This window comes from Heterocephalus glaber, unplaced genomic scaffold (genome assembly GCF_053883595.1).
Source record: "Heterocephalus glaber isolate CG9 unplaced genomic scaffold, H.glaber_assembly_v1.0 deba00001457, whole genome shotgun sequence".
NCBI lineage: Eukaryota > Metazoa > Chordata > Mammalia > Rodentia > Bathyergidae > Heterocephalus > Heterocephalus glaber.
Window position 1 is genome coordinate 43,851,492 of NW_028258305.1, and position 27,916 is coordinate 43,879,407.

At 55.0% G+C, this 27,916-nt stretch overlaps 1 protein-coding gene across 4 annotated transcripts in view; it reads right to left on the bottom strand.

Annotated features, from left to right (window-relative positions):
- Positions 1-27,916, bottom strand: part of Klhl29 (kelch like family member 29) — a 267,445-nt gene that overhangs the window by 106,273 nt on the left and 133,256 nt on the right. For 3 of the 4 annotated variants that reach the window (XM_004839072.4, XM_021253539.2, XM_021253540.2), the window contains one exon: positions 15,018-15,347. In XM_004839072.4, coding sequence (XP_004839129.1) covers positions 15,018-15,302 — 285 coding nt within the window. In that variant the 5' untranslated portion in view covers positions 15,303-15,347. Of the gene's footprint in view, positions 1-15,017; positions 15,351-27,916 lie in introns of all 4 variants that reach the window. The other variant, XM_021253538.2, reaches the window with a different exon arrangement.

Genomic DNA, 27,916 nt, shown 5'->3' on the forward strand with positions numbered 1-27,916 from the left:
GGGCACCCCTGGCTCGTCGAACCACCGATCCTGCCTCCGCCTTTGTCTTCACAGGGTCTCTTCTGTGGGTTTGAGCATCCTCTCTTTTCTCTTAGAAAGATTGGCGTTGCATTTAGGCCCTACCTTAACTCAGGATAATCCCATCTTGAGAACTTTACCGTAACCATATCTGCCTACACCTGGCTTCCAAACAAGGTCATATTTAGAGGACCCAGGTGGACACTATTTGGGGGGGGGGTCCTACTATTTAACCTACCACATGGAGATTGCTCCAGAAGCAACACCCTGCTTTCTCATTAACTTGATTGTTTTAAAGAAGCCACGGGTTCCTTGGGAAGTGGCCACTCCTAAAATAGAGCCCAAATTCCTACCTGGATGGGATGGAGGGAGTTGGAAATCTCAGGAAGCTCACAGGCGAGTCAAGGGCAGAACTGGAACCCAGACCCTAGATTGCCCAATCATGTCTTCAGTCTACAAACCTGGCGGCTGATATCCTGGGAGGGTCCCTGTGGGCAGGGTATCCCAGGAAGCCGACACAGCTGCTCCGACCTGCTCAGCCCAGGCACCGTCATCCTGAGCTTGTGGGGGCCTTGGGTGGATCACCCTCCCAACCCCTGGCTCATTGCTGGTGCTCAGAAATGTTAAATAACAATAATAATAATAACACATCTGCGGATGACACTTTAATAGCCAATCTGTCATTCTCCTACTTTATTTCTGAGATTTTAAGAACAGTGCTCTTCCTGCACAAAACATCAGGGTGCATTTATATTAAAAAATGAAACTAATTAAAATGTTTGAAAACCATAAACCACCCCACCATAAAACAGTAGCAGCCTTACTTTTCCAGTCTAAAAGGATTTTTCTTCCTCATTTTGTGTCCTGCACCGCTGTGCTAAGTCCTGGAGTGGGAGGCCTGGGATGGGGGAAGCCGAGCCCTGGGGTTACCAGAGCCTGGCCTGGCACTGAGGGCAGCGAGGAAGGGACTCGGATGGAGAAGGCTGGAAAACAAGCTGTCCCAGAGGAAGAAGAGCTCAAGCCACTTCCAGGGCTTCTCAGATGTGGCGCTGGGAGAGGAACACCGGGCTAAGGGACAGCTCCACAGTCCCCGTGCTAGGGCTGCTGCTGAGGCCCATCAGCAGCCCCTGCCTGGGTCTGCACCCCGAGTCACTGACGGCGCTGGTCTCCATCTGGGAAGCTGACTTTATCGAAGTCCAACCCAAACCAACCAGGGCCATGGCAACAAAGTCAACAAAGTATGAGAATTTGTTGAGTGAAAGAGAATCCAAGGCTGTGGGCAGGGACTGGGCAGTGGGGAGCAGAAGGGAGGACCAGTCAAGCCAAAGTGGACTCGAGCTATACCACAGCGAGGGCAAGAGGTGTCTGATGCCACCTGAAGAATTTGGAGGCATCGGTGAGACATCACTGTTCAAATGCTACCCTTCCTGTTGTCCAGATGTGGGTCCATCTGAACAGGGGTGCATCCTTTTCCTGTAGTGTCACCACCATCACTAGCATTTACCTCGCGAGCACTTACAGCTTGCCCAATACTGGGCTAGACTTTTTAAATTTGGAATTTCTTTGCTTTGTGTATCACCCCTCTGAGGAGGGGCTGCTGTCCCCACTTTATACATAAGGCAGTGAGGGCACGGAACGTCCACTCAGCTCACCAAATGACACCAGCCCCAGGCTGCCTGGCTTGGCCCGTGCTCTGCCTTGCATGGTGCTGTGGGGTCACACAGGCCTTGGCCAGACTCTCCTCTGCCAAGGTGGGGTGCGCAGCTGATGTGTGGTGGGAATGTAGGGCATGATGGGCCAGGGCTGCAGAGGTGAGAGAAAAGATCTGGGGAGGGGCGGAGGTGAGGTCACTGAGGGCCTGAAGTCAGCTCATCCTCAGTGAAAATGTGGAGCGACTGGGTGCTTCAAGACCATTCAGACGGGAGGCAGGGAGGGATGGACTCCATGATGTCCAGAGCGGACTGCAGGGCAGGGTGGGGAGCCAGCACCTTGGCCTGCACAGCTGGGGGCGGTGGCCTGGTCCTGGGCAGCTGATCAGGGCAAGGAGCCGGTGTGGGCGGAGGATGCACAGCCCCATTCTGGGCATGTCACTGGAGCTCTGGGCAGATGCTGAGGGCAGACCTCCAGGGAGAAGAATCAGGAGCAAGAGACACAGGCTATGGGGGAATCGATCTGAGTTCAAATCCTGTTTCCTCCCACTTAAGGGCTGCGGTGTGGACCAGTTCCCCAGGCTTCCTGAGACTCAGTTTCCTCATATGTAAACAGACTCACCCCGTGGGGTTAGAAGAACTCAGGCAAAATGTGTGGCGATCTTGGCATAGTGCCTGGCCCTCCAGAAATGGCTAAAAAACAAAAATAACAACAAAGAAACAAATATAACCAGAGCTACCCATAACCAGAATGTGGGTCGGAGCCCAGGACTATTCTGGGCACAGGTTCTACATTTGAAATGGTGAGAAAGAGTCAAGGATTTCTCATTTCATGGAAGCACAGAAATTACCTTGCAAAATACCTTACTTTGGAATTCTTTTAATCAGTGAGGTGTCACATGCATTTCAATACATAATTTATTTGTAGATAACTGACTACCATCATTACGATGGCGCACAAAGAACAAGAGGCAGCCACGGAACGGTTCTGAAATGAGAATGTACCACATCGGAAAAGCGGAATACAATTTTCAAAAGTGTACAGCTATTCTTTAGTAAAGCAAGTGGATTTCCATGACTACAACTTCTACCCACAATTCAGTTTGATAATTCAACACATATTTACTGAGCACATAACAGGCAAGTGTGAGTTGCTAGCAATTCAAAGCCTGAGAAGACAATGTCTTTTGTCTCAAGGACCTGCATTCTGGAGGGAGACGAGGAGCAGAGGAGAAGGCCATACAATGAAGTCTGGGTCAAAACAGTAACAGGCCTTGCTGACAGAGTGCGTCCTAGACACCAGACACTGCTGTAGGCGGGCCACATTATTAGCTTGCTTGATCTCCCTCACAACTCCACGAAACAGATGGTGTGATTAGCCTATCTTATAGAAGAGAAACTAGGGCCTAGAGAGGGTAAGTAACTTGCTAAAGATCACATAACTAGAAAGTGGAAGAGTCAGGATTCACACTTGGGTTGCTGGTTAGTCCGAGATCCTCATTCCATCACTGCTGGCAAAGAGGTGTGTCAAGACTTCAATGCCTGCAGGGCACTGGGACTTGGCATCCTGTCTCAGATGGATTAACCAGCTGATCGCTTCACCCTGTGGGTAAAGAAAGCCCTCATCCCTGACTGCCTCTCAGACTTGGGCTACTTACATGGCGACACCGGGTCTGAGCTGAGGGGAGGAAGCATGGCAGGTGACGCTCCCAGCTGCCTTCCAGCCCGGAGCCTGAGGGGCAGGGTGGCCAGCCAGCAGGCCTTACCGGGGAGCACCTGGAGGTGGGTGTGGCGGAGCTGTCTGCTTGGCCCGGGTAGGGTCAGGGGCACCAGGGCCAGGGTAAGAGTGAACAGCAGTGGGAGGCGCTGCTATTTCCTGGCCTCTAAGCCTGGGGCTCTGGGGATGGGAAGTAGGGATACCGAATATCTATCTGGACCCGGTGTTGGGTGAGAGTTACTGATCTCTGCCGGGAGGAGGTGCAGTGTGATGCCCGTTCCAGGCAGCCCTTCCCTGTGGCCGCATCGGATCCACGCAGCCCATCAGCCTGGTGAGGGCACTGCTGAGACCTCAGAAATGGAGAGTCCCAGATTCGAGCACCGGTTTCTTCCCCAGTCATTTATAAGAAACGACGTGGCACAATGTAATCTAATGCACAGCACCTTTTTAATGCCTTTATAGCACAACATTCACAATATTCCCTTCTAATCCCAGCAGATGACAAGTTGCCACTACTGAATTCCCATTAATATGACTTACGGGTACAATATTATTTCCCCCGTATCCTCTCTTCAGCCTACTATTGTGAGCGAATAAAAACCACGCCCCCAGCATCCTCCTGATGAGAGGTGATGTGGGGCAGGCAGTAGGTCCCTCTGCCAGGGAGGCGCTCCCAGCCGGGCTAGGGCAGGCTCTGGGAGCCCCGAGAGGGGCCGTCTTTGCAGATGCGGAAGGAATGTCAAGGTGGGGCTAGTTTCTACCCTGGTGAGTCTGCACACTCCAAGCATCCTGAAGAGGCGGAGGTCCACAGCTAGAGGGCCCTGTGCTGGCATCACAGGAGAGCACCGAGGGGCTCACAGCGAGCACTTAGTAAACACTCGTGACCAGGGCAGTGACGATGCTGGTGGCAAAGCCCGCACACATCTCGCCCCGGCTGCCCGCAGACCTAGCTGGCCTCCTAGGGTGGCTGCCAGAAGCACAGGGTTGCCACGCTCTCAGTGCCAGGGAGGGCACAGTCCTGGCTGCACACCACCGTCAGCACCGGTGGGATCTGCCACCCACCCCTGCACACAGGCCAGCTGAGGCCTCCCCTGCGCCCGGGCCCTGGGGGCGCTGAGAAACTGACCACAGACCCAGCCCTCGCTGGCTCCGGCATCCACCACACCTCCCGCTCGGGGCCGCCTTCCCACCGCACTTGGCTGCAGAGCTGCTCTGCTTGGGGGAGAAAGAATGGGGGAGCTGAGGGTCTTCCTCCCGAGTCGGCCACACAGTGAGTCACACAGGCCTCCGCAGCGACACGGAGAACGCCTCCCAGGGCTGGGCCTCTCCTGCCCTCCTCAGGTCTTCCCTGGGTTCCAGCCAGGGCTCTGGGGCTGTACAGGGCTCACTGCGCGGCTCCCACTCTTGTCATTGTGGCCGGCACTGCCCTTTCCCTGAGCAGAGGAAGCTGCTTTCCATTCCGAATCTTCTTCCTCTCTTTTCCTTACTTCCTTTCTCTCCCTCCCTTCTTTGCTTTCTTTTTTTTTGGTACCGGGGATCGAACTTGGGACCTTGCGCTTGCGAGGCAGGCGGCTGAACCAGTGAGCTACATCCCCTGCTTTGCTTTCTTTTTTGGAGTCGGGTCTCGCTATTTTGCCCAGGTTGATCTTGAACTCCTGGGCTCAAGCAACCCTCCTCCCTCAATCTCCAGGGTATAACACAGGAAATTTCTTGATTATGTCAATTCTCTCTGAATTTACATACAGCTATTACTTCTCTCTGTTCACGGTGGGATGTTTTTACTTTTTATTTCTATATTTTTATCGGTGGTAAAATATATGGAGCATATAAATTTGCCATTGTCACCATTTTAAAGTGCACAATTCAGCAGCATTCATTTTAGCGACAATGCCATGCAACAACCAATACTATCTATTTCCAAAGCTTGCTCATCACCACAGATCGAAACTACCCAGTAAGCAATAACTTCCCATCCCCCACTCTGGTCTCTGGTGATTTACAGTCTGTCTCTATGAATCAAGGCATTTATGTTTGTACAGTACATCTGCCTGGCTGTTTCATTCATACCTCACTGCCCAATGAAGACAGCATTCTCTTTTTTTTTAATTTTTAGGGTACTGAGGATCAAACTGAGGACCTTGTGCTTGCCAGGCAGGCGAGGCACCATGGAGCTAAATCCTCAGCCCAAAGTGAGCATTCTTGAATGCAGCTTCCAGGTGAGGGAATGAGTCTCAGAGCATTGGGGTGTCCTGCCTGAGGTCGCTCGGCAGGTACGGTGTGAAGAATGGTCCTGATCTGAGTCTCCTGAACCCAGCCTAGGATGTTTCTCGGCACCCCCAGCAGCCTCTCAAATATGGCTTCTCCTTTTCTGTCCCAGGAAGACTCTCCCCCTAGTATCCAGGGAGCTAGAGACAAAAGCCATAACCACAGTGACTGTTTGCTTTTTCTTCCTGGTCCCCCAACGAGGTGCATGGGAAGCCAGAGATAAGCAGGGCCGCTTGTACCCTGGCAACTAATGGGTCCGCTGTACCCACTTCCCAGCCCAGGTTGAAATCCACCCAGGATGACTGAGTATGCCACAGAGGGAGCTGCTTCCTGGAGCTAGGTTGATCCAAGCCCACCCTGAGTTTCTCTGTGGACAGTGATCATTTGGACCGACACTTTTGAACAGAACCAAGGCAAAGCAGCACAAGAGCAGTCTCCAAAACAGAGCAGCAAGCCCGGTGTTATATCTTGGAGCAAAGCGAGAGCCCCTCAGCAAGGGCCAGGCCGCGGCTCCAAGGCTCATTGCCTCCAGGCATTCTTCACCTGTGGGCTGCCTGCACCACCCCATGTGGGCTTCCTGTTAAGGAGAACTGCAGCTAGGTATCCAGGAGGCATGCAGCTGGACCATACCATTCTATACACCTAGTCCTCACATGCATGGCTGTGTGAAACCACTGCTGAGCTTCCAGTGGGGCAGCCTGGAGCAGGGTCTTCAGGAGATGGTGCTAGAATGGGGGGAAGATGGTCATCTAATGTTTGTTCATTCAGTTGCCCCTCAGCAGATTTTCCTGTGGTTTCTCTGAGCTGGGGCTCCTCTGAGCTCTGCATGCCTGGCTCTGGAGCAGGTGGTTTGTGCCCAGGCTCAGGCACCCAGCATGTACCTTGCTTCACCCATGGCTCCTTGGTGTCGGAGGGCACAAAGCATTCACCCAGCTGCCCCAGGAAGCAGAGAGAGGAAGGTGGAGAGGTGTGAAGCAGCAGACTGAGTGCCTACGATGTCCTGTCCACATGCTTTGCTTAGTTCTCAGGGCTCTTTAGCTACCAGAGAAAAATGAGGTTTCTGGCTGATGCATTCCAGAGAGGTAAATTCGCAATACAAATTATCGCTGCAGTACTGCAGGGACTGTGGCCTCAGGGCCTCATGGATTTCTCCTAACACCTTCATTTTAGGGCAGGGAATGGACTGTTGAAACGGACTGGTGGTCTGATAACCTACAGCAGCTCCTCTCTGGGCTGTGCTTTGGGAGGGAGGGAGGGCTCGGGCCAGTTTGGCCATCTGTTTGACACAGGTGAGTGAATCAGCGGAGGGCTGATCCGGGGTTGGAGGACATTTTCCCTGCTGGAATTGAATGAACTATGTGGGGTTGCTGCTGAACACACGAGCCCAGGGTGCTCACAGCTTTTGGGTTTATTTCCCCCTGGTTATTTTTAGCACTACAGACAGTTCCCTTCTTAACAAATGGGTTAGGTTCTGAAAGTTCATTTGTAATTTGGCTGTTTAGATTTTGGAACATACTTTCCCTATAAAAAACAACATTACAAATGGTGATGAGACTTCCAGGCTAGTTCTCCAAAGCCTATTTAACCCATAATGTAGCTAAAATACTGTCCTTTTGCAATGAAAAAAAATTTAATTGCAACATGAGTAATTAAATGAAACAGGGAAAACCATTCCAGCCAAATGAATAAGTAGATTTATGTTGATCTTGAATGATGCTGTTTGCAGAAAACTAATTTAATTTAAGAAGAGGCCCTTTTGAGGGCTTTTTGGGAACCGCATGGGATTTATCCCATTAGGGAGAAAGGGCATCAGACCATCAGGATCTGTGGCTACTTATGCCACACACTGGTCCCATTTCTTGATTTCAGGCTCCTCAGAAAGTCTTCCCATCAAAATTTATGTTCCCACGTGGATTCTCACAGGGAGAATTCACTGGTCAGAGCCCACAGAGGGCCTCCCAGGGTGAAGATTCTGAACAGCAGGTCAGCACTACTTTGTGCAGGGCCCGCCAGCCTGGGGCAGCGACAGGATCAAGTGTAGCCCTCAGGATTGAGGTTCCCTGGGGCCAGCTGCCTTGTGCAGTGGAATACGCGCAACGCCGTGTGTGTAAGTCATAGGTGCCATGTTGATGCCTACACTAGGCTGTGTGGCCAGCGTATCTGGTTGATCCTGTCCTTCCGCCTGGGCCGGAAGCTGAAGGGAGCTCAGTAAACATACGGGAAACAGGACCATAATTCTCGTCAGCCTTAGATGGCTGCCCTTTCAAAAATATGATGTTGTAGCATATTCTGTCAAGAGGCAGCATCTCCACACACTTAAATACTGCATGGTTTTTCTTATATGACAAACCCAAATTATCAATAAAGAGCAAAATTAAAGGTAACAGGAAGTAGAAAGATAGATCTTTCTCGAATGGGAAGGAGATTGAGAAATGGAGGAAGGGGAAGGGGAAGAAAAAAGGAATGAAGACCTGTTATGCACGTGTACCAGCTCCACACAAGGAGTGTAAGCATCAGGTACTGCAAATGTGGACTAAGAAAAGAAAGAAAGAATAAAAACGGGGGGAGGGGCGTCCTCTGCTAGTTCTCTAAAGCCTGAAATCCAAATTGGCTGTATTGGTTGCTTTAGCCAACAGGATTTGAGCAAAAATGCCTCAGGTTGGAGAAGCAGCTGTGCCCGGGTCTCGCTCCCTTCCCGCTGAGAGGACCCTGTGCCAGCCAGATGGGGATGACAGGTCCAGAGGAAACCAGCGCTGCGCTGAGCTTCTGCCAACTACAGCCGTGCGGGAGACACTACCCCCAGTGGACCGACCACAGGCGTGTGAGAGAGCAGGCCAAGACCGGAAGTGACCAGCTGACCACAGAGTTGTGATGGCTTAGGCCACAGCGTTCGGGGGCACTTGTGATGCAGCAAAGCTAAGCTGTGTACCCAGTTGTGCTAGCCAGCGATGTCTCCTGAGGTCTTCACTTCATAATTCTTCGCTGCCTTTTGTCCAGATTATGACTTATCTTGTAAATGTGGCAAAATACATAAACATCACTCCTCTTTTCTCCACCTTGATCAGAAATTGAAGTTTGAGTCACTCAAATCTGTCTTCTGCAAACTGCAGGCTTTGAAATGGGTGCTTTGGAAAAGTGACATTTTTCAATTCTGCACACACTTTCTGACTGACAGATGGGTTTGAAGTCAATGAAGATACAATCCAAACTGTAACTGCGACTTCCAGTGCGGGCAAAAGCCATCAGCTCAGTACTAACGTGTGCAAGTTGTCTCACAATGCGTTATCGGGGGCCGATAATTTATCACCACGGAAATCATGAATACTTGTTCATGGAGCAAGCCACGGTCTTCAGGAGAAAATCACTTGCAGGCTGGAAATTCACTATGAAAGGAGTTTGAGTCATTCTCCCAACCGACTCCCTCAACAGCCTTTGATTTTTTAATGTGAACACAAGAAGAGCGGGAGGGGTAAGCAAAGCTCCTGTATCCATTCACAGACCCCAGAACCAGTCCTGAACCCTGCATGGGCTGCTGCACTGGGCTTCGTGCTCATTCACATGGTCTCACAGAGCTCCTAGATCATCCCCCAAGGGGTGTGTCTCCTGAGAAACTGGGGTGCACGGGAAAGACGTCGTCTTCCTGATGACGAGTATCCACCCCGACAGCCCCAAATGCTCACAAATGTCAACCCCTGCGTGTTTGGTCCTCAGAGCACGGGGTCTGAGTTTCTCAGCCCTTCTCAGTTCTCCTCGGGCCTCTGACACAGGCTGTGTTGGCTGCATCCCAGCCAGATTTATTTTCCAGGGCTGAGCTCGGAGGGACGGTGGAAATGTTTCAGCCTGAGTGCTTCTGACCACGAGGAGGAAAAGCCCCAATCCATTTCGCAGGCATCCGCGAGGACTCTGTGGAGCCCATTTTTTCATGAATGAAATTGCATTTTATGAAGCTGTCCCTTTTCTGTTTCATCTGTCAAGCAGGTTTGCTGAGAATAATTTAAATTTCATGCAGCAGCAACTGTGGGCACTGGTGCCTCCCCGCTACCCCATGAACAGGCCTGGTGGTGGAGTTGTCTTGAGGACAGCCCCCCGCCAGTGTCCCGGGAATGGGCTGCCCGCATTCCTCGGCATTAGCTCCTGCTGCATCAGAGAGGGACAGGACAGCTCAGGGAGCCGACACCACCTGGGGGCTGGTTCCTCACATGGGTAGGTCCTTGGATAAACTCAACCTCTAGTTCAACTGTCCTTTTCCTTTCTTACTCTTCTTTTCGTTAGTACTGGGGATTGAACCCAGGACCTTTACACTGAGCTACATCCCCAACCTTTTAATTTTGAGACAGGGTCTTGCTAAGTTGCTAAATTGCCCAGGTTGGGATGAAACTTACCGTCCTCCTGCCTCAGCCTCCCAGAATGCTGGGATTAGAGGCGTGCAACATCTCACCTGGCTAATTTAACCCCCCAAAAATAATAACTGAGTGCTTACCAAGTAGCAGGTATGGTTTAGGTTTTTTTTTTTTTTTTACATTGATCTAAATAACCCTCACAAGGAAGATACTATTGCTACTTCCATTTTAGAGACAAAGAAGCTGAGGTTCAGCTCGTAAGTGGTGGAAGTAGGATCCAGTCCCAGTCCTGTCTGACTCAAGAGCTTAAAGCTCTCAGTACCTGTGCAGCTGACCAAATCTTTGGCTTAAACCTCCTTCCTGTATGGGCTGGGGATTTAGCTCAGTGGTTCCCCCACCTGCCTCGAAAGCACAAGGGCCCAAGTTCAATCCCAGGTAAAAAAAAAAAAAAATCCTTCTTGTACCAGAAAAGATAAATATGCCCATTTTCTGGCCTGAAATTTGGAGTGTGGTATCACCCAGGTGGATGGGAAATGGGAGTTACCATAATTCTGCTGCAGTTGTGGTTTCTCCGGGGCATGCACGCTGCCAGGCAGCCGGGGTGGAGAGAGCTGGCCCGGCAGCTTCTGGTTCTCTCTGGGGAGCCTTTTTCTCTGGGCCTCGCTGTTCTTACCTGCAGAGTTCAGGGTTAATGGATGTGTCCCTCCGCTCTTCTTGGGCTCTGGGAATTCCTGTTCTGGAGAGCGAAGTGGGCATGTTGAGGGGCGGGGAGCGTTGGCCTGCTAGGCCCCCGGGTGTCTCGGCAGCCAGGAGCCTGGGATTGTCCAACTGGCCCTTCATCAAAAGATTCCAGAAATCTTTTTTTTTTTTCCAAAGTTAATTTTATTGGTACATTTTAGATATACAACATACTCCAATGCTACTTGATAACCACCAGGTGTTTCAGGTTCTGAAAAACTAAGGGAAGATTACTGACTGGGGGGTGGGTGGGGGAACCAGTATTTTTCCCTTTGTCTCCTTTTCCCTGGAGTACTTCACTATAGTAGTCAAGATCACAGCACTTTAAAGTTCAGTAATTTAAAAATGTTTTATAAGTTACAATGCTGGGCAAAAGGGGGAGGGGCAAAGGGCAATTCTGCAAAATAAACTTAATTTCAAATAAGGTGGTGTAAGTCATTACCATTGCTAGAATAATGTGCACAGAAGAGAACATCCTAGGTGAAGAACGGTTGGTTGCCAGGGATGAGAAGGTGCTTTCGTCAAGAGCTTCTTGCATATAAATTTTCCTTTATTATTTTGAAACAAGGTCTCACTAAGCTGCCCAGGCACCGCTGGCTCTTCTCTTCCTATTAAACACTACATTATTAATACTTGTCTTTTTCCTAATTCTGGAGAATAACTAACCACGCTGGCTGCACACGATTCTAGCTGAAGTCACTTGAATACTCCACATTCCCGATGTACCTCTGAGCCTGGCTGGTCTCCTGCTCAGAGGTGCAGGGGTGACCGAAGCAGCAGCTCTGCACCCCAAAGGAGGTAGCCCCTGTCTGGGTGTCTCCAGGGCAGGGCAGGGTAGGGATGGGCAGGGTCCGAGCCCGGTGCCCGCAAGCAGCGCTTCCGTGCACCCCGGGAATCTCGCGCCCGCGCCGAGCCCCCTGCCGTGGGGGCTCCCTACCGTGGGGACCCCCAGCCCCTTCGCGCATGCGCACACCGCCTCCCTGCAGGTCAGCCTTGGCCCGGCCCCAGGTCCCTTGTGGAAAAGCACACCCAGCCTCCGGGTTCGCACTGTGAGGGAGCAGTGGCTGAGCCAGGCAGGCCCATGGAGAGAGACAGGCGTCAGCAGAGCCCAGAACGGCCTTGGGCCACAGATAAATGGAGGAAGAAACATTAGCTCAGGCCCAAGGGCAAGGGCGGCAGTGACAGAAAGAGTTGTCATCACCTTGCTGGCCAGCCTCTGGGAGCACAGCCAGCCTTCCCCACTGCAGAGAGCGGTGGCCCTCAGCGCTGCCCGCAGGAGCAGACCCTGGCCTGGGGATGAGCCCGTGACCAGGCCCGTGGGCAGGAGGGCAAGGCGACGTCCTGGAGCCTGTGATGCCAATCCCATTCCCAGCCTCGTCATGCAGGGGACACCAGGGCCCGACAGCACAGAGCCTGTAGCTGAGCCGGCTTCCCTGGCCCGTTCTGAGTCCCTAAGAGGGGTCCTGGCTCACAAGAGGCTCTAGAGCCTTCACCACGGTGGTCCCTGGGAGCGCCCCGCTGTGGTCCCCCTTTTACCCAGCAACTTTCCTCGCCTGCCTTCCTCTAGCCTGGCCTCGCTCTGTGCGCCTGCTGGTCTTTTCTCTGACGAAAAGGCCTCGCGGTTGACAAAGGCTTCTAATCCCTTCCCTCGACTGCCTGGCTACTGGGTGTGCCCATCTGGCATTACTCTGGGCCCTGCGAGCTGCCTTTTCCTTGCCCCTCTTCCTCCCTGCTTCCTCTTGCTTTCACGTCACCTTTAGTCCCAACAGCTCCAGCGCAACCTCTTTCCCTCCCTGCGTGGGGCCAGCTCCTGTTTCTCAGGCAGAACCGACCTTGGCCCCTTGGTGAGGCTAGAACTGAACAGCTGTTCTCACTGGGGGCAGCCGCATCCCACGGGCCACACCTGGACACTGCGGTACCTAGAGAGGACTCACACCTGCCAGGTCCTCTGTGTCCTGGGCACTTCACATGTTTCTCTTCACACCACCCTACGGCACTGTCCGTCGGCAGGGACCGCCACCTGTCCCATTTCACAGAAGTGAGGTCCACAGACGCTGGGCAACATGTCTAGCGTCACTCAGCAAGCAAGCAGTGGATAGAAGTTAAAAGCCAGGCAGTCTATCTTCAAGTCTGGTTTTATCCCCCTCACTGAGCCACCTCTGCCAGGAGCAGAAGAAACACTCTGGGCCACTGGTCACACCATCCCGGCCACAGGTCCGAGATACCCTGGCCTGGGAGCCCTGTGAGGGCAAGAGTCAGCCCTTGGCCACTGAGCGAACAGCCAGGTGGCTGACCAGGGGAAACTCTGCCGCCTGGGCTTGGGCCGCCTGCTCGAGGAGTGGTCCCAGCCCGGGTCGGACACCAAAGGTGGGCAGCAGCTCAGCTACAGTGGCAGGAGGCGCCACGGCCCACACTGAACACCAGTGGCCCATGCAGAAGCTCTGGTGATGGCAGCTGCTGCCTCCCCTCCCCCGTGGACCCCACTCTCCTGAGCACCCCAAGAACCCGGGGCCTGACCAGGCACAAACCAGCCCTACATGTGTGAAGCTGGGCCACACAGGACAAGGAATGTGCCTCCTGCATTGTCACGTGGCCGCGCACCGGCTGTCCTCATAAGCCCGAACTCCCGCCCTCTCCGCTGCTCCCAGCCCCTGTCCTAGCTGCTGTTTTCTGTCTGAGGCTGGTTCCTGTCCTCGCATGCAGCAGTGGGCTGTGGCCTGGCCTGTCAGGGATGGTGAATACTGAGCCAGGAGCAAATCGGGAGCTGTGTGGCAGGGCCAGGGCACCCTGCAGAGAGCTGTCGGCACTGACCCTGGCCGGAGCACACAGCACCGTCCCTGATGAGCATCCACCCGCTCTGGGGACAGAACCAGCAAGTGGGCCTGTGGGGCCCAGCCCCTCCCCACCTGCAGCCCTGGCTGTTGGCTCCAGAGGCTGCCATGTCCAGATGGCCAACAGCTGGCCATGTGAGTGCCGGCCAGACGTGGCCACTGGGCCAGGGCTGGCTCTGAGGTTGCCCATTCGGAGCAGGCTGGGGGCTGGTGTCCAGGGAAGGAATGCTTTTGGCTGGCCCGGGGGGTCAGCATGCCCAAATAATCCTTCATCTCCTCTCCTGTCTGACATTCCTCTCCTCCCTGCCTCGGTGGGGAGGGTGTTTTCATAACAGGAAAATAAAATCAATAAGGCACTGCACCAAGATGTCAGCACGCTGCGCCGGCCTCCAGTAGTTCCATTGTCTGGGCCTCCGCCGGGCTCTGCAGCCAGCAGCTCTCGCCGTTATTAATGGAGCAGGGCTGAAAGGGGGCTCGGAAAGCGGCAGAGACAAAGGCGTGCACACCTGGAGCGCTGGCCATCCACCACAGCCACGCACAATGGCAGGCCCGGGCTTCCCGCCTTTAATTTCTCCTGCAACTTTTATGAAAGCCGGGAAAAAAAAGACCAGACACACACACACACACATACCACGCAGGCCCTGAGAGGGCTCCCAGAAGCAGCTGTTGGCTGGCAGAGGCAAAGACCTGTGGACCCCTGCCTGCCCGAGAGGTGGGATGGATGAAGGGGCTTCCGCCCTGGGCCCTGCCGACCTCCTTAGGGCTCTGAGCAGTAAGGAAGCAGGGGACCAGCTCAGCTTGAAGCCAGGCAAGAGGCTTGGTGACGTTCACACCCACATTCTGCTGAGTGCACAGACTGGCTTCTGCTGCCATTCCTGAGGCCGGAGCTGGCTCTTCCACCAAAAACAGACCAACCAGGAGCGAAAGGCCCTGAGGCCCACTGCGGGTGGCAGACCCGGAAGCAGCTCAGATAGCAGTGCGTCTGGGGTCTCAGCAGTGGGGCAGGTGCAGTAAGAGCACTGCCTTCCCAGGCTTGGGGGGCTCAGAAGAGGCCTTGGGCGTGTGAATACGCGGGCTGGCAGTGCAAATATGAAGGGTGGGCTTGTGACCCTGGATGGCTCTCCCTGTGGGTCGGTGTCTGCTTATGTACTCCAGCCACTGAAGGACGGGCAGGGCCCCCATTCCATGGTTTGGGAACCTGGTTGCCAGTCTGGAGTTCTGTTGCTATTTTACCCATTAAATAGCCTTCAGTCAGCATGGCGCAGGCCAACGAGCAGCCTCGGCAGCTGCTTCTCCTCCTGTAAATTCGTCGCAGAAACTCCATGGGCATTACACCCAGAGTAATCCTCAGAAAGGATTTGTGGGTTCTCGCCAGGGAGGCCACAGTCCTGGGGAGCTCGGACTCGGGAGGCAGGGCCCCTGCGTCCGGCTTCTGCCCAGAGAGGACACCAGGTCTTACCTTGGTGGTGACTGCAGATGCAGAGCTGGCCACGAGGCTGGTGATGGTCTCACTGGCACCCGTGGTGCAAGGAGCAGGGGCCGTGGCTGGTGTGGGCATCCGGGAGGGCACCACGGGCAGAGGGAGGAGGCCGGGCCGGGCGCTCAGGCTGCTGGCCGTGCCGCCCCCGGCTCCCGAGGTGACGCTGCAGACGCTGGCGGTCCCATGGGTCCCGTTGACGCTCCAGTCTCTGCGGTCCCAGCCGACCCGGTAATCTCTCTCGAATCGGCTGTGGTGCCGGGACATCTCGGTGGGCCGCGGGGGCTTCTCGCAGGGAAACAGAGCCCGGACCTGCTGGCACAGAGCGGAGAGGAGCGGTTTAGACCAACAGCAGCCCTGCTCGGGCACGGGGAAGCCACAACCAGAAGCACCCATGCAGCCGCTGCTCCGGGGTCACTAATGGGCCCCAATCATAAGCTCATTTCAGGTTCACAGCAAGCCCGTAAAGCCGGATCACGAGAAGCCCCACTTCACAGACGAGGAAGAAATGATTTCTCCAGGGTCAGGTGGCAAAGTGTAGCAGGCAAGATTTGAACCCAGTCACAGTTGAAAGTCATGCTTTCTGTTCACACTGCCTGAATGACGTGGACAGGCACATTTTAATTACAGTAGGAATTTCATCCTTTTCCATTCCCCACTGTGGAAAAGCCTGTGGACCCCCGGCAACACTTTCCTCAAGCACAAGCAATATGACTGACATCTGTAAACCCGCTGTGTAGAGGACAAAGCCCTTGACAGAAACCTCATTTGCTCCGTACAGAACCTGGGAGGTGTCGGGCATGACTGTCCCCAATTATGGACCAGGAACTCACCGAGAACAAGTGATCCCTGGGATCAGGGAGCTAAAAGTAAGGCGACCTGGATGCTCAGCCTTCATGCCCCGGCTCAATGCTTCTACAGGGCGCCAGCCTCCAGAAGCCGAGTTCTCCCTCATCCCCAAGGCCCTGTGACTCAGTCCCGGCCCACAGGAACCCGTGCATGCCGGCCTCAGTTCACCAGACCATCTCCCACGCTGCGTCCTGAGTACTCGAACAGAAGGCCCTTTGGCGTTGTCATGGAGACCTAGACACCCTGGTACTGGAGAGGCCTTCTGAGTCACCAAGGACTGCATCTTGCACAGCATTCCTGTGATTTGGCTGCTCCTGCCCAGGCAGGGCCCAAGGCCAGCCCCGTAAGGAAGGAAGGACCCAGGGGAGGTGGTTTTAGTTGCAGAGGGCACGGAGAGGCAGAGACAGAGGGAAGAGGCCATGGCAGTGCTGGGCAGAGGCAGGCAGCTCTAGGGGAGGGTCTGTCCTGCATCACGTGCCCAGCCCAACTGTGGCTCGGTCACAATTTGGTTTTCTTTGGCCCTATTCCCTTTTCCGCTCATGTCCAGGCTGGGGTGTAAGCCCCTGTTCCACCTGCTGGTTTCTGTAGCTGCTGGCTGGTGGACAGACAAGACATTTGCTTTTTAAAGTTTCTGTAAAGTCTGACTCCTCCTCTGCCCTTTGCACATCCCCGGTGTCATGGAGCGGGAGCCTGCGTCACATACTACCTGTGTGGCTGGCCTCTGACCCCTCTGCTGGACATATGGGGTGGACCCGAGGCCTCCACCACCTGGGTGAGCCAGAAGCAGAGGTGACCATCACCTCTGAAGCTGCACTTGGACTCCTGTTAGTCCGTCATTGTGCTTCTTGACACACGTCACAAAATTTTTTTTACAAACAGCTATTCAGTATTGTGTGGTTAAAAAATAAACACAAACGCCTCCTTCGACCAACCCTCATTTACTTTTTCAACAGAGGCTCTGTTATATACTCTTAGATGTACTCTTCCACCTACTCACTCTGGAACCTGCTCCCACCTTGCTTCGTCTCTGGCCACTCCACAGAGATCGTTCACACCAAGGTCACGGCTGTCACACTTGTTAAACTCAACAGATGTGGGTGCCCTTGTCCCTGTGGCTCCCCTTCTGCGGCATGGCTCATGTCTTTCTCTTTCTGGAGCCCTCTGCAGATTCTGTGGCCCTCCGTTTGTTCCCAGTCTTTAAAGCTGGGGTTCCACATTTCCTTCTCTCCCCTCATTCTACACCCTCCCTGCGTGAGCTCATTCAGCAGCCCCTCTTAGCTGTGACGCTTAGGTCCATTCCCAGCTCTCATCTTTCCTATGCACCTGCAGCCTGTCCTGCACCTTCACCTGGCTGCTTCTCAGCTACTCAAACACCACATGTCCCCAAATGAACTCCCATCCCCAGGAATCCGTCTCAGAGAGAGATAGTCGCCCTGTTTCTCCATCTCCACCCCCATATCCACAGTGGGGTCCTAGACTCCAGGGTCCCAGCTGCCCTCAGATCTGCCCTTTGTTTGTATAGACTACTGTCTCCCACACTGACTACTTCAACTCGCCTTCCTGTCGCCAGTCTAGCCCTTCTTATCCGTTCTCCAACCTACTGGTTGTCTGATTTTTTCAAAGCAGATTGTGATACTTTACTTGCCCATGCTCAAATCCTGTCCCTCAGAATAAGGTCTTAACTCCGCCAGTGACCTAGAAGATGCTAGAGGACCAGGCTGGCTCATTTCCCAGCATCCCTCTCCCTTGTCCCTCCCCACTGGTTCCAGATGCCTGTGGATTCTGAATGGCTTCAACTCCCCACCTGGCTGAGGCCCGCGCTCTGCGACTCAGCTCAGCACGGAGTCTTCCGGGAGGTAGCACTGACCTGGCCCGTCTGGGTCCAGCGAGAGACCCCCTCCACCAATTGAGTATCCGGCGCCTACTGCCACCCCAGCATCCACAGCTGCTGCCTATCCGCCACTGCCGACAAGCTCCAGAACTTACTGTTGCTGCCACCCAGCACCCAGCACAATGCCAGCACGAAGGGTGTTCAGTACACGTGTTTGCTCAAACATGTTTAATGCTTCCTACTTGTTGAATACTTCTAGAAAGGACAAACATTTGTATGAAAAGGAGGACCTTGTTCCCAGAAACCTTGAGGTTTCTGATCAGCAGCTCCTCACAGGCACTGAACAAGCCGTCCTACCTTCCCGGAAAGCAGCCCTGGGCCTCAGGGGGCTCCGGAAGAGGATCTCAGCAAGTGCAGTTCGAGCCTCACAGCCTGGGCTCTGGTCTTCCAAGGTTCACCCCCTCCGACAGGAAGCCCTCTCCTGCCACGTGTCTGGTTTGGGGACGCAGGGGTGGGGAGGTGCTGGAGACAGCGTCCAGACCTGGCCTGGTAAAACGTCTTCTGTACTTTCCTTCCCTGGCCAGGCCACACCTTCTGGATGGCACAGCTGCTGCTGGGAGAGGTTGCCCGCTGCGTCAGCCTGAGCATGCTTGGGACATAAATACTGTTAAGGCTCTGAGTCTGGCAGCCTATTTGTTACCTCAGCACAGCCTCGCTTGGCCTGACTGATACTCACTCAGCCCCACATTCCTATGAAATGGCACAGATTGCCTGTTGCCAAGAGCATCATCTCCCACAAGCTTCAAGGCTGGGAGGAGGCACGCAGGTTGGGCCGGAAGCCCTGCACGCCGAGATGTGCTTCGGTACACCAGTGTGCTTGCAATCCAGGGGTCATGCTGGAACCAGCGCAGCCTGGTGCCACGCAAGCCGCCCGCTGGCTGGCTCAGGCCCAGCTCCCGGAGCCTACCCGCCTCCACCTCGCTCAGTTGCAGTGCTGTTGGGAAAAGCCAACCCGGCAATCTGCACTCCCACCATGCCCTGCAGCCCGCTGCCATCTCTTCCCGCCTCCTTCAGATGCCAGGGAGGAGGTGGGGGCTCTGGCAGCTGGAGGCCACGCAATCTGGTTTCAGTCTCATTAAGTGTCTTTAAAACAAAGGTCAACTATTTGCATGCCAGCACTCGGGTCAGGCTTCATTCCTCAGTTTAATTTCCCCTTTCAAACAAATGAAAGAAATGTGTTGCACAGTTTACTCTGAGTGAGACGGCAGAGTGCCAGCTCCAGAGGTGGCAGCCTAAGTATTTCCTGCTGGGCCTGGAGCCAGCGTGTCACAGAAGGCCCCTCATGCACGCACGTGTGCCCCTGGCTGTGCGGCAGGAGGCACAAGTGGCACACTTTCGGTGGAGGAGGAGGAGGCCCCGCGTGGACAAGGCGCTTCCAACCAGACCTGTCACGCCACTGCAGACAGCACAGAAAAACGCTTCCTCATCGAGGCGAGCACCTCTCCCTGGCAGCCTGCCTGGGAGCTGGTGTAGCCTGGCACGGGGCCCGGCACCAGGAGGGGAGGCAGCGGGAGCAGCAGCCGTCCCTTGGGGTGGAGGGGACCAGTCACAGAGTCTGGGGTTGCACCCTGGTGGCTGGTGCCTTGCCAGTGTCTGTTCACATGACACTCGAGTACACAAAGAAAAAGCTCTGGAGTCTAGAAAATCTTGCTTTGGTGGATGGAGGCAGCTCACGCTATGGGCCAGGGTCAGGATGGTTCGTGCTGCTTCCTCACTCCTGAGATGCAGGACAGGCTAACCTAGAAGGCCATTCAGAGACAGGTGCTTTATATGCAAAACTTGGCTCTGGACTCTAGATTCCGTCTGCAGTGAAGCCGTTTCCTCTGAGCTGCTCCTGGGGAAGCTGGGCTAGGAGAGAGGAGGGAAGGGTGTGACCCCTCTTCTGCCCACCTCACTCACATCTGTGGACCCTGGTAGTCCACAGCAGGCCTGTGGCCCATCGTCTCGCACACTCATTTTCACGGCAGCCTGCAAGCAAACGTCCAGGCTGCGGCTTCTCAGGGTCAGGTCTGGATTCAGAGGTCCTGCCCCCAGCAGGGGAAGCCAGGTTAGGGCCGTGAGTCCCCACTCCCAGTGCGGTGGATGCGGCCCCCCCTCAGGCAGTGGAGAGGGAAAGAGCCACCTCACTGTATTGGGGCCGGTGTGAGGAACGGGCATCCACACTTCACCCTGCCATGCTCCCGACGGGCCAAAGTGCTTCTCTGAAAGTTTAGGCATTGGTCTTGCTACACCCCAGCCCCCAGTTCAGAGCTACTTGCGGATGCCTACACATTCAGATTCACCCCCAAGCTTCGTGACAAAGCTTCTAGCACCCTCAAAAGTCACAGTGCCATACTGACCCGCTCTGGGGAAAATTGTGACATGAAGCCAGCTAAGATTGGATGATCCCTCAGAAGTGTCTGGGGTGTGGAGGGGCTCTCTGCCTCTTCCTCACTCCTGAGGAATGAGGTGCAGGCTCCCTAGATGGCTCGCTCGCTCCCCAAGTGTCCTCCACTGGGAGCGTCCCCGACTTGGCACCTCACGAAGCTACTTCCCTCAGGTCCCCCATCTTTAGGTGTGGACAGAGTTGGTGGCCTCCCTGCCTGCTGTGGGGTGGACCGAGTCCTCGCTGTGGCAGCACTGCTTGAACCAGAGCCCCTGGGACTTTTGGGGATGAAGCAGGAACCAGCTACCCCAGAGGCTCTTCTGCTCTTCAAATCAAGCCGAGAAGACAAAGCCTTGGGCCTGACTTCTCTGCTTCCTGAAGCCTGCAATGGCAGCTGCCCCTCACCACCGCAGGTCCCTCACGCTTCTCCCACTCCCCTTCATCACAGATCAAGGATGAACAACTCTACTGGCCCCTGAGCCCACTGCTGGGATCAAGCAATCTCTCCTCGCGCCCTCTGCCCACTTCCCTGAGTACTGGGCGCATTCCACAGCTCAGGTGGGAAAGCAGAGGCCTGCAACTCAAGACCTGCAGGGGCTGGCAGGTTTCTTGGACGAGGACACAGATGATGCTTACTGGGAAGTGTGTGTACATCTGGGTTCTGATACCGAGACTCTGGGGACCTTGCAGGGTGATCTCACCCAGCCATGGGGGTAACATGTTGGGGGTAGGGCAAAGGTCACCCTCAGTTAAACATCCACAGCATGGGGGCCTGTGTCACTAACCCCAGGCCCACCCGCCTTGGTGGAGTTCCTCCCTGCAGCTCAGGCTGGGGAGACCTGGCTGCTTGTGGCCTGTACCAGGCACGGAGAAGGACCTGCTGATGTCCAGGCTCAACCTCAGCGTCTGGGCTGTGTCTCTAATCTTTTACCAGCTGGTGACAGGGCTCCTTTCCTGGACACTTGCAGAAGCCCTGCTGCGTAGATTTGCCTGGAAAACCTTCAACATGAATAATTCATTAGAAATTAAGAATGACCACATGCCACAGTGAGTCTGTGTCGTCCATGAGGGGCCAGGGCCTGGAGGGAGGCCCTGGCACTGGCCCCAAGAGCCTCTGCTCATGGAGAGATGCTGTGCCCACCTCAGCCCAGGCAGGGTGACTGTGGCCTGCGTCCAGCGATACGCCACACCGTGTGTCTGGATGCTGGCGATGGCCCACAGGCATTAACATGCATGGAGTGTACACACTGCATGCAGGATCGCAGGTGGCTAATGACCCTTTCCCCGTTCTTATCATTAAGACATGCTGAAGGAGTGGGCTGCCGGCTGTGTGGGCCCCGGAGGCGTGATTAATCCACAGGAAGGCAGGGGAGCTGCGCTGCTTCCAGACGGGGAGCCGAGGTGGCTGGCTGAGGAAGGAGCCGCGGATGTCCGGCCCTATTGGAAAATGGATGATTGCCTCATTTGGGAGAGACGTACTGCCAAGCCGATTGGAACAGCCTGTGCCCATCTTTATTATTTTCCCTTCCCTCTCTGCATCTTTTCGCCTTTCTTCTGGAACTGCAGCCAGAGCAGCGTCTTGGCAAATGTGCCACAAGGAAGGCTCCCTCTGTGCTCTGGAGCAGCGGCCTGGCCACCACGAGGTGCAGCTGGGGGAGGGAGCTGGGGGTGCCCCGGGGTGCTGCTCAGCGTCCTTGGCCGGTGTGGCCCCTGCCATAGGAGACTTGCCCGTGGGAGGCTGGTGGAGGCCCCAGGCTGGCCCCCCTGCAGGAGGCCACTGACCACTCCCCTCTCTCTCTCCGGAGCCAGAAGCCAGACATGCCAGGCCTGTGCCCCAGCACGTTCCACTCCCCATGTGAGTTCTACCCTTTCCCTACTTTGGGGGCACCTTGGCCTCTGCTGACGGAGCACAGGGCTGGGCACCTGGGGCAGCTCAGGGGACACTCGCCAGACCCAAGAGCTCTCTCCACAAGGAGCGCTCTGTGGCATGGGGTGGAGGCTGAGGGGAGAGAGGCAGCTGGGACTGGGTTCACGGAAGGCTGGCCCTGGGGCCCCCTGTACTTGCAGCATGGACAGGGCGGCCTTCCTCCTGGGCCTGCACACTGGCCTAAGGGTGAGGCATTCCTAGAGAAGGGCAGCGGTCCGTGCCCGTCATGGGCACACAGGGGCCTGTGGCGCTGTCCCCTGGAATAGGACCCGAGCTCGTATCGGTTGGGCCAGCAGAAACCAAGGAAGCGCTGGGGTGTCACGGGCTGGTGCCAGCTCCTTGTCCCTCTGCAGGACGAGTGACCTGAGGGGTGCTTCTATTTTTAGTTTCTCTCCTTGAAATACCAAGGCCCCAGGTAAATGAAACATGGCAATACTGCCACATGCCACTTCCGGTCTCCTCTTCTCAGCACGAGGGATACTGTGTGACCTCTCCTCCCTGGCCGTCACTGGCCACCTCACCACCAGGCCCTACCCAGACTGCTCAGCCCTGACTTTCTGCTTAGTAGCCAGAAGGTTCCAGGAAGACCTGCTGCCAGCTCTGGGGTCTGGACCCACTTAAGCAGCCTCCCCCAGGCCCACCAGGCTGGGGGAAGAGGAGAATCAGGGAGGCCACAAATCCTCTTAGAAACCACAGTTGTGACTCTGGCCTCTGTTTCCATTCCTAGAGCCCAGGTGGCATGAATCTTGGTAAGAGAGGCTTTGGGTTATTGTCTTCATTGTTTAAAGAAGACAGGAGCCTGCCGTCTCCAAGGGCAGCTAAGTTTCCTAGGCCTCAGCCCGACCACAGCTTGGAGGGAGACAGCCCAGGGAGCTGGGTCGTCCCTCAGCAGTGGAGGGTGCAGACAGCCCTCAGGGAATGGGAAGGGAGCCCCGAGTTAATGTCCCACAGTGGACATCATGTCAGCAGTCTGGCCTTACGGGGCTACACCTCTTACCCTTTTCAAGGGTCCTATTTTTTTAAAAACTGCTTTATTGAGTAGGACTGACAGGCAGAGAGCTCTAGATATTTAACATCCACAATTTGATGTGTTTGGAGATACATGTGCACCCTGGAAACCCTCAAGCCTCCATCACTATCCATGCCATAATGTATCTGTCACCTCCAAAAGTTCCTTCTGTCTCCTTTCTTTTCCCTTTTGTGGTAAAAGCACTTCAATGAGGAGGTGCTGGTCAGAGGTACAGAGGCTCAGTTATGTGAAGGAAATAAGATCTGGAGAGCTACAACACAGGGCTCTGGTGACCACTGGGCATCTGCACTCTGAACACCTCCCCTGCTCCGAGGGGAGCCCTCACAGGGACTGCTCTTGGCACACAGCTCCTCTCAGAGCCACTGCACCATCGGCTCGTCAGACCCCAGCGTCACGGTCAGAGCAGCACTTATGCTCCCTCCTCAGAGTGTGGTCTGGGGGCCAGTAGCACCCCGCCCCCCGCAATCTCAGGCTCTGCCCAAGCGCAGCAAGTCAGAGTCTGCATCCTGACAGGTCCGAACACACCAGCCTAAGCACAGCTGGATCCGCAGGCCAGGATTTGGCCCTCAGCCCAGCAGCCCAGCATATGCACGGCCCTGGGGCACGAAGGCGTTTTGGGGAAACCCATATCCCATGATTACAGGGCTCCATACATGACCTAAAATGACAAATGTTCAAAATGCTTTTCTGATGATAGGTTTCAGGAAAAATGCCACCAATTCCTTTTCTGGGCCCAATTTCTCTCACAAAAAGCAATCTCCCTGTCTTGGAAAGGCAGTAGGTATCCGGTGTCCATTTAGATGAACAATATTAAAGGAACAAGCCTGCCACCAATTCCCTCCCTTCCTGTGTGCACCTTTGCTTCCAGAAATCCTCACTGTGGCTTTTGAGGCAGTGATTTTTTTTCTTTTCCAAAAAGCACACATGATTCAGAGAATTTTCTCCTAGGACTAACTGACAAGGCATTTGTGTGATTGCTCCTGGTGCAAATCATTACAATGGTGATAATGAAAAATAAAGATGTTGGAAATGACAGCTGGCCACATAATATCCGCATAAACTGAGGGGAGAGGGGAGGCACCTACAAATCAGGAGCTCGTAAACAAGGGAATCAGTGAGGGAGTGAGGCGCATTTGGCTTGCTCGCTTGGATGAGGATTAACCAGTTATCATCACAAATAACCATCCTGGATCCTCTGATCCCTTGTTCTTGTGGCTCCACAGAGGGCAGAAACCCTGAAATTGGAGCCCTGTTTCCCTCCAGGTCTGCAAACCCACAGATCGGATCGAAGTCTTTGGAGCTGGATTTCAGTTTCTTCCTCCTCCAAGGGGGCCAGAGGTGCCTCTCCGGCAGCCCTGATTATTCTGAATCTTGCAGAATTGACTAATTCAACGAGCTCTCTCGCTTTACAAGAAATTGTGTTCATCAGTGACCCAAGCTGATGAATGAATCCTACTTGGTGCCTGAAGCCAGACCCAGCAGCGAGAGTTGAGAAGAAGAAAGACGGATGCTCGCTTTCTATTTGGCTGCCAAAAATGCTCTTGCAATTTGCTTTCTTCTAGACAAGAGTCTATTCAAAAGTCTATTTGGAAACATTAGGGAATGACCATCACATGGCCGGCAGATCATACGGTCAGTGACAGGATATTATCTTCCTTGGGAGAGACTCGACTGCTCTTTTATTTCATCGAGTAACTAGCGTCTGGGCTGATAGCTGCAGAATTGCTCCAAGGGCTGGGGACATTAAAATCTCTGTCCAGAGCGAATGCAGAACCGACAGCCACTTCAGCATGCAGCATTTGTGGAACCTTCTCAGGCACTGAGCGCAAGCACCTGGCTTTCTTATCTCTGGAGGGACCTGAGGGCCCTCCTGCTTAGCCGACTTCCACCCCTGGAAACCAGGACACAGCCAGCTCCCGCTTCTCGGGCTCCACTTCCACGAGTCAGGACTCAGAGCTGATTCCCTGCCAAGAAATCCCGAGATGTGACCCCGGGTTAACACATGCTCTGCCCTTGGCTGGCCGAATCGCATCGAATGCGCTGACTGCCTCCTTCTGTTATGCCCAGCTCAGTGTGAGACATGGAGGCATCAGCAAAAGCAGGGTGCTCTGGCTTCTGCCTTTAGGGAGAGGGCTGCTCAGGAGGAGGGCAGGCAGAAGGTAGCAACTGTCCTGTGGCTGCAGGGAGGGAGCAGCCAGCGAGGGCTGGAGCAGGTAGGCAGCTTGGGTGGCCCTGGAGGCCTAGTGCAGCGTGCTGGGGGCTCCCGCCGTCCATTTTAGAGAAGAGCTTGGATAGTTCAGGCCTGTGAGGGGGGCACATGGGGAGGAATTTGGAGTGGCCAGGCGCTGCCTGGCTGGCACACTCTGCAGAGATGTCCCCTCCGTAGAGAAAGGCCCCCCGAAGGCCATCACTTTGGCTTGGGCGCCCAAGGCCCACACTGCTTGCTGGGGCTTTCTGCAGGGTCAGCAAGGAGTCCAGGGGAGGGGTCTTCGGGGCCTGTGGGAGGAGCTTTTGTTCCCTGTCCTGGCCACTGACTTCTTGTTTTGCCCACCCTGCCGCTGACCTCCGTGCCCACTGCCAGACTCATCTGAGGCCACAGAGCCTTCTTTGTCTCTGCATTGGGAATGGCCACCCCATCTTGATGTACTTGCTGCAGATTTTCATTGTCTTGATTCTATGTCTGTGTTTTTAATTTAATTAAAAAAATTTTTAAAAGCATCCCAGACCAGAGGGCAGCCCGTTGTGAGGTTGTGTGCTTTATCACCACCCAAGCATGCAAACGAGGCAGGCTCTGTTGACAAGTTCACATCTCCAGTGTGGAGCTGGCTGTTTGAACAGCTTGTGTGCAGTAATTGAAACATAGATTTTTGTTGCCTTTCTGTTTATTTTTAGATTACCCAAGCAGGGATACTTTGCTTCCAGGCTGCCACTTCTACCCCCGTTGGGCAGCCTGGGACCACTGGGCCTGCGCCTACTAGCAGGAACCAGTATCACCTCGCCTGGGCTCAGCCCCTCCTGGCCCGCCCTGCACCTGATGCTGCACCGGGTGACCTTCACCATGACCTCCAGGGCCTGCGACAGGAAAGCTGAGGACTGCAGGGCGCCCGCGGGGTCCTCCCCAGTTTCCAGGCCTGTGTCTCACTGGACTGTTGCGGCGGATCTGACAGGCAGGCTGGGCAGGGATCAGTCACTGCTTCCCCTGCAGGGGTCTCCGATGCCCAGAGCGTTAGGGCAGAGGTGAACCAGAACCCAGGGCTCCCATTCCCAACGGCTCAGAGAGGATTCAGGCAAGGCCAGTTTTCTACCTCGGACACTTTCAGATGGTTTTGTTTAGGTGGTACACGTCACAACGGGTCGGGGGGTGAACACCCCCAGATGGCAATGGCCAGCAACAGCGTTCCTATTTCTCCTGTTCCACACACACTGCTGGTCAGCGGGGCTCCCTCTCCCAGGACCCCACATGCCAGAGCTGCCACCAGGTGCACCACTGTGGGAGTGGGAAGGAGGGCTGGGGACTCACACACTGGCGAGTTTTCACTTGGAAGGGACACATGCCCTCTCTGCCTCTGACATGGCCAGAGTGAGCCGGGTGGCCACCTTAACTTTAAGCAGGGGACCGAGCTGCCCATTCAGGCGCCCAGGGGGGAATGGTCCGGGGGGCAGACTGTGGGGGTGGAGCTCCGGGCTGGCCCAGTCTCCTGCCCTGAGCTCTGCGGGACCTCCCCCAGCCTCGGCACCCTCCTCCACATTCTGATCTCAGTCTTTGACCCCACTGGCTGGCAGCACCTGGATGCCTCGTTGCTAGTCCCCGGGTCCTGCCCCGGGCTTGGTGCACAGCAGGGCTGTCCGGGGAGAGGAGGGTGTGACGCATGTGGCCCCCACAGGCCGCAGACGCCTTTCCCCTCCCATCGGAGCGCCTCCTCTCCACAGGCTCACTCTGTGCCCCTCTTCCTGAAGGCCCCCAGGGTCACTGGGTCATCAGCTCAGCCCCAGCCCCTGCACGGCTCTTTCTTATCACAGAGCCCAGGAAATGAGGGTCGTGGGGCCCATGTGTTAAGCAGCCGGGCTTGGTGGGACATCAGCAGCAGCTAGACTTCTGTTCTTCTCACTTCTTTCTTCTCAACTCGCTCTCTCTGACTCAGACTTCTCTGGGCTGACTCTTGGGTGCCACTTCTCTCATGATCACGGCTGCTGTAACTATTGCTGCCCCACTACTTCCACCGACACGGGCAGGACGTTCACTATGTTCAGCTGCCTGTGTGTCGGCCTTCATCCTCAGAGCAAGCCTACGAGAGAGGCACTTCTATTAACCCGAGGCGTGGCGGAGCTCTGAGGCCACATAGCCAGGTCCACAGAGGGCCGGCAGCTTGATGCTGGGGCAGGGAGTCCCTCTCCTGGGAGGGAGGGAGGAGCCTGGGCGGTGGCTCCTGGCCGCTCTCTGCTCAGCCTGTTATTCCCTGCAGTCAGTCTCCAGACTTTTCCAATAGAGGGGCTGGGAGCTCAGGGGCTCCTCTTTGCAATGGCGGGAGTAGGAACCTTTCATGCCGAGCCTTGGGCCTCACCTGGGACCCCAATAACTGGAACAACCTCATCTGACTTCCTGTTATTCTTTTTTTTTTTGGTACCGGGGATCAAACTCAGAACTTCCCGCTTCCAAAGCAGGTGGCGGCACCACTGAGCTAAATCCCCCGCCCCTGACTTCCTGTTATACGCCACTCCTCCAGCCCAGTCCTCACCTTCTCCAGGAAGCCCTCCGGTTGAGTCCACATTACTTCGCTGCCCTGTCCTTTGGTGCTTCTAGCCCTTGTTCTGCAGGGTC